Source organism: Cenococcum geophilum (assembly GCF_001692895.1).
Source record: "Cenococcum geophilum 1.58 unplaced genomic scaffold K441scaffold_33, whole genome shotgun sequence".
NCBI lineage: Eukaryota > Fungi > Ascomycota > Dothideomycetes > Gloniales > Gloniaceae > Cenococcum > Cenococcum geophilum.
In genome coordinates, this window is record NW_027137591.1 from 164,090 (window position 1) to 170,639 (window position 6,550).

Genomic DNA, 6,550 nt, shown 5'->3' on the forward strand with positions numbered 1-6,550 from the left:
ATAAGAACGTTTTAACTTAGTAAGGGCTTAAAATAGTTTACTATCTAGCTGCGTAGCAGCAGATTAAATATAAGACCCTAAGATAAATTAATTAGGGAACTATACAACTATTAAGAGTAATAGGTCGCGTATATTTAGTATTAAAAGTAAAGCGAATATTTACTTTAGTACACTTTAAGTAAAAGGACGGTTGTTATAAGGATGGACTTGCCAACGTAATATAAACTAGCCCCTCTTTTAAATAGCAAGAATACGGAGATAGTATAATCTTACCAAGAGATAATATGGCAGCAATAGTGCGAGCACAATATTATGCGTGTAAAGAAGAAGAGGCTTTAGGTATAATAAGTAACGATATTAACTAAATTAATTAGATGGATATTATACCTCTAGTAAATAACTTAGAGATATTTTAAATCTTTAAGGATAAAGATAAAGAGGAGGGAGATAGTATTACGGACGCTTTAAGTACAATATTATAACTACTTAGAGAGGAGTCGGAAGAAGCTAGTTAGTTAATATAAGCACAGTTTAGGATAGAGCCGATAGAATTATATAACGAAGAATAGTAACTAAGGTTATATAATATACTACGTATTAAATAAGAGGTATAAGAGGAACTTACGTACCTTATGTATAAGACGTATATTACGTATAAGAAGGATTTTATAGGAGTATAGTTGTGTATTTAAGAACCCTTAGTCCCTACCTAGATAGTTCCTTCCTTGTAGTAATTCTTAGAATATAATTAGAGTTAATCTGTTAGGCAACCACTCCACTAGTTATTATTACGTTGTCGACTTTTGTACTTGCATTTCCTATACACCAAGCCTATTAACGAGCCCATTATAGTTCCTGCTATAAGGTTCCGTTATATTATACCAATATACCTATAATTTACTAACTAACTAATAGACCGAGCTCTAAATATTTAACCTGCTATTATAACTAGATAACTGTACTAATATGCTTATAGTTATAAGCCCTACGGACTACTTAACGAGATAATATCTACCCCAAATTTTTTCCCCTTTAACCCTTTATTCTACTCTACTAACCCTAGGGGGCCCTTATAGGGGGGATATTTAATAGCTTAGGCTAAGCCTTTTTAAAGGGGGGGATAGAGAGCTAGAAGATAATAGAGTTTTAGGAGAAATAATAAAAAATAAAAGGCTTTTAGTAATATGTATTACGGGCCCGGACCGGGCTATATATTAGTATAGCTACAGACTGCTGTATATACGTATTAACCTCCTAATATTAGAATTAGTGCTATACGGCCTAATGTTAGTACTATACTGCTACTAGATCTAACTAACCTTTGCTACTTTACGTATAGCAACCTAACTAACCTCTACAACTCTACCTATAGCGACTATTTAGAATAGATTTATTAGTAAAAAGGAACTATTAAAAAAATTTTAACTAGGGGGATAACTATAAAGCCTAAGGGCAGGCTTTACTAAAGGGGGGGGGGGTAATGTTACGGCACTGTTATAGACCCTAGTTAGGGGCTCGGCCGAGCCTTAACGCTATATATATAGACGTGTCCTTTCCTTAACCTTCTTTAAGTCCTTATCTTAGAATTCTCGTTTACTAGTTACCAATAGATTCTATTCTTTTAACTAAGCCTTTATAGGTATAGATTAGCAGTTTTATAATATAATTATAGTTATTTAAAAAACATCGGTAAAAATCGCCAAGCCGTATGGAGGATTGCGCGAAAATAGATTTCTCCTTCCTATTTGGGAAAAGCGCGGTTTTGGTGCCAAGACCCCACCAAAAATCAGCTCAGTCAACTTAATTGAAGCTTTTGATACTAATATATCACCTATATAGCTTCTAAATTATAGTGTTCTACCGCTGGACATTCACGTGATTTACCTCGTTCTATCGCACCTTATATTCTATAGGCTTTCGAGCTTTTCAAGACCTTAATTGCCTCTGTTCCCCTTCTACCTAGCTCTCTACCTGTTTAAGTACCTGATTGCGATTATTTCTTTAGCGTCTTTAATTATAGAGCTGTCGATCCGCAATTAAGCCAGGGCCTTGACTATTTTAACGTGAATTTAGAACGATTATATCAACTAATTTTTGCCACTCTTCCTTAGTAATTTCCTCAATTTCCTCATAGCTTTGCGTAGGAAGGAAGAATTATAGATAGGCATTAGGTAAACCACAGTAATTGCGCAACGTCTCGTAGCCCGTTTAAAGCACCTCAATAATCATAGGAAGCTTGCGATTGGCTACCTTACGGAGCTGCTTCCGACTTCGCTGCCTCTCCTCTGCTCCCTCTCTATAATCGTTGCCTCCTTTAAGTTCTATAATCTTTTAAATATAGCGAGGGATCCTCTCAATCTACTGTTAAATTCGCTACTGCTTGAGATCTTGCCAAGCTCTAAGCCAAGCCTTCTCTACAGCTGCACGAGAAGTAGGTGGGCCCCTTTTTGTAGTGACCCGTTTTAGGTAACCCCAACAGGGCTCAATTATATTTAGATCAGGCGAATTACCTAGCCAAAGAAGACGTTGAATCTCACAGGCGTCAAAGTAGGTTTAGTAAATCTTTGCTATATAAGTAGTAGCTTTATCTTCCTATACGATTATATCAGGATTTAAGCACGTAAGGCTTTAGGCGAACGGAAGAAGTTTTAGTATTAAGATATTCGTCAAATATCGCCACTAGTTAATTCCGCCTCCGTCTGATTGACAGTGATGTAATTGGTCTAGTTGGTTACAAATTTGGCCACAATAACCAACCAACCGCCTAATTGAAGCTCTAAACCGGTTACTAAACCGGTTAAACCAGATAAACCAGATAGATCGTGAGTCTTGGCGTAGTGTTGAGTTAAATTAATCGTCAACAACTATATATTTGATATCTTCCTTATCGCTCTTATCATCGCCATCGTCGCAATCGCTTTTACTAAGCTCCTCTTCCTTCTCATCCTTTTCCTCATCCGCTTCCTCGTCTACTTCCTTATCTGCATTACCTGTTGCATTAGAATCCTTTTTAGTAGCAGCTTTGGTAGCGGCTTTGGTAGTAGCTTCTTCCTCATATAAATCGTTAACGTTAGAATTAACGCCTTGCTAAAAGGCTTTGGCCTTTAGGCGCCCGAACCAGGACTTTAAGCACTTATTCGCTTTAATGATGTCAGCTTTAAGGCGATTGCGAGAGTTAGTAATGAGGTGTTTTGCAGAGCTAAATACTCTCTCGCATTTAGCGCTTATAAGCGGTATAGCTAGTATATTAAGAGTAAATTGGGCGAGCTCTGGCTGTAAGAAATATAGCCAATTCTTTTTAACCTTATTGCCCTTAAATTCTTGCTTAAACTATGCCCATTTCTTATCTGGAAGAAGAACTTATACAGCGTAGTAGGCAGCGCTCTCGTCGGCGTAGTTATAGTATTGCTTATATTTCTCCTATAAAGCAAAAGCTAAAGCTTCTAAGTAGGTGTATTCCTTACTGTTGTCATATTCTTCTTGTAGTTCTTTAAAATCTATCTTTATATTAAAGAGACACCTAAGGAGCTAATCTATTGTAGTAAACCAGCGGTAAAGCGTATATTTATAGCCCTGGCTATAAATAGTTGCCTTATAAAAGGGTTGTAGTACGGAGGATAGCTTTTTAAGTAGAAACTAGTAGTAATTTATAAGGGTGTTATTTTCTAGGCCTTCGCCGCGTTTTAGCATATGGTTATTATAGAAGCTTTAGATACGTTATTTGTAGTTAATAGCGCGTATAATAGAGCTAAAGTATAAGTTCCACCGGGTTAAATTGCTTTAAATTAACTATAGAGTAAAAAGTTAGAATATTTTAAATATTGGAAATATTGCGACCGTATAGCCCGGGGGAATATATAATCCGATGCCGTATTTAATTAAATTAACTCTAGATCTTCGGGCGCTTACCTTAAGCTAATTAAACTCTACCTACTCTCCACCAACTATAATCTTCTTAAACTCCTTATAACGTTGTGGCGATATCCTAATATACCTTATAATATTATATAATTGACTAAGTGCCCCCTACTTCCTCTAAATTGCCGCAATAGCATTAAAATCCTACCTACTGTACGCCAGCTTAAGCTCCTTTAAAGTAGTATCTATAGTCTTACCTAGAAGGAAGGCCTAGGTAGCTAAATTAACTATATAGCTAAAACACTAAATACAACAACGTTTCCGCTGCTTGGCTGTTATTTAGGGGTAGAGGGTCTTAAGAATTAAGTTAATAGCTATATTATTACTTAACGCGTTATTAAGCACGAAATACCTAAGATAACTACTAATTCTATACTTATTAACTATATTAAGAACTATCTGGGCTATATTAGCGCCGCTATGCTCTCCCTTAAGTTGTTATAATATAAGGAGCTTTGTTTAATAAACTCCGTCGCAATTAATATAATAGGCAACTATCGTAATAATGGCGTAGTAATTTAGTAACGTCTATAAGTTAAAAGATAAATAGATATTTAAACAAGCTTAATATAAGTCCTTTTATAATTGCCTCTTCCGCTTCTTAAACTCTCCTATTACCTATTTACGTACTATATTTCGCGAAGGAAGCAACTTAGCGAGACCTTTATTTAGATACTAAATTAGTTTAATAAAGTAGACGTTTTTGATCTAGTAAAATGCGATATAGCAGTATATAAGCCATTAAATTAATAGAAGCTTAAAAGCTTTAAACTAGGCCTTCCAAATATAGTCCTGCTACTTAACGAATCGTGTAATCGCGCCTTTAGGTGGAATTGTTTTTCCTATCTAATTAATGCGATAAGACCGTTTTTAATGGCCTAATACTATTGAATTACCATTAAGCGCTACCCTAAATTTAGTTAATAGCTATATAAGAGAGCAGAGTAACTTACTAAGAGGCTTATACTTTAGATCCTTTTTCTAATCTAGGCAGTAGTAGCAGTAGTAATATTAAACGCCCGTAGCTTTGTAAATAATTATATATCCTTTTTCTTCCTCCTATATATGCGACTTCTTTATACGGTTCTTACACTTCTTTATAATATTATTATAATGTCTATACTATTGGCCGTGGACCTTAAACCGCTTTTACTTAAAGGCCTAGCTTACCGCGGGCTCTGGCTCTAAGTTAGATTTAACTTTGTAATAGGTAAGAGGCTCTGCCAGAGCTTTATCCGGCTTTATCTTTTAACGCTTCCTTTTTTAGCTTTAAGAGGACTAATGGGCTCGCTTTTTAGGCTTTTTAGGGACGGTAGGAGCCTTGCCCGTAGAACGGCTACTATTTATAAAACTACTACCTCCACTACGCGACGCCCGACTGGTTAACGTAACAAAGGCCTCTATTAAGCTAACGATAGGTAGAAATAAGGGCAGTTGGCAATAAGGAGAGAGCGATAAGGGCGACGCGATAAGGACACTGCGTGTATATAGGTGACGCGATATATCGCGTACTACCCTAAGGCTCGCCGGATTAATTCGGAAGTTAGCTATATTTAGAATAGCTCTTAAATTAATAGTTAGGAATAAGGGTGTAGATTTTAACAATTAATTGGCTGTAGCTCTTGTAAGTAGCGTACTCTCTTACCTAATACCTTAACACCAAAGCTCTATACTAATTTAATTGGTTTAGGTGGTTAACCGGTTACCTATAATTTCGTATAACTACCTAATTACAAGCTAATTAAAGGCCTTAACCGGTTGCGATTTTAAAGACTTTCCAACTAACTAACTAATTAGTGAACCAGACTAGTTACATTACTGCTAATCGAGTAAAAGCTCCGTATAATGTTATAAACTTCCACTTAGCACATGCTTCGCTTATATACCTATTATAACGTAGTTCGTATACTCTCCTTTTAGCATCTTATTATTTCTTCCAAGCCTTATATACCTCTGGCTCTAAGGCTTAATTCCAGATCTTAATAATTAATTTTAATTTATCTAATTCCTTCTTTGTTTAAGGTTTCCAAATATAATAAGGGCCTTTAAAGTCGTATATAAAGCAACCCCAAAACATAAACTTAGAGTACCCCTTCTATTATTCTCGTATATAGCTGCGTATACAGGCCTTATAAGGACGTCGCTATACCTAATAGCCCCCTTAACGGTAGCCTAAAACGACACTTGTTTTATCTAACCAAATTATAACCTTCCAATCTTCTAAGGTCCAATGACGGTGGGCTAATGTAAACTTATATCGTTTGCTTTTTATAGCTACAGTTAATCCAGGCTTCCTTATTAGCTTCGTTTTACGGTAGCCGTGCTTTTTAAGTATCATTTAAACAGATAATGTAGAGAGGCCTGTTTCGCAAGCAATCCTTCTAGTACTTTTTTCACGCCCGTAACAATCGCACGTAACGGCGTTAATGACTTTTTGCTTAAGATTAGGAGTAATCTTTTTCTTACGCCCTCGGGAGGGCTTATCCTTAAGGTGGTTATTAAGGAGGACCTAATCTGCACGCCAGCCATTCTCTACTACCCTTTTTAGCAGGTTGCCGATGTGTTTAGTGCTAATTCTAGTAACTTAAGCGATCGCTTTTAGAGGAGTACCTAGAGCCCTCATTACTACGGC

General features: G+C 36.2%; 1 protein-coding gene across 1 annotated transcript; it reads right to left on the minus strand.

Moving 5' to 3' along the window:
* Window positions 1-4,197: 4,197 nt before the first annotated feature.
* Window positions 4,198-4,347, minus strand: K441DRAFT_571233 (uncharacterized protein; the record flags this gene model as incomplete). Its single annotated transcript, XM_067643970.1, has 1 exon — window positions 4,198-4,347. A coding segment is annotated over one exon (150 nt), but the record flags the coding sequence as incomplete, so codon positions are not given.
* Between the last annotated feature and the right edge of the window lie 2,203 nt (window positions 4,348-6,550).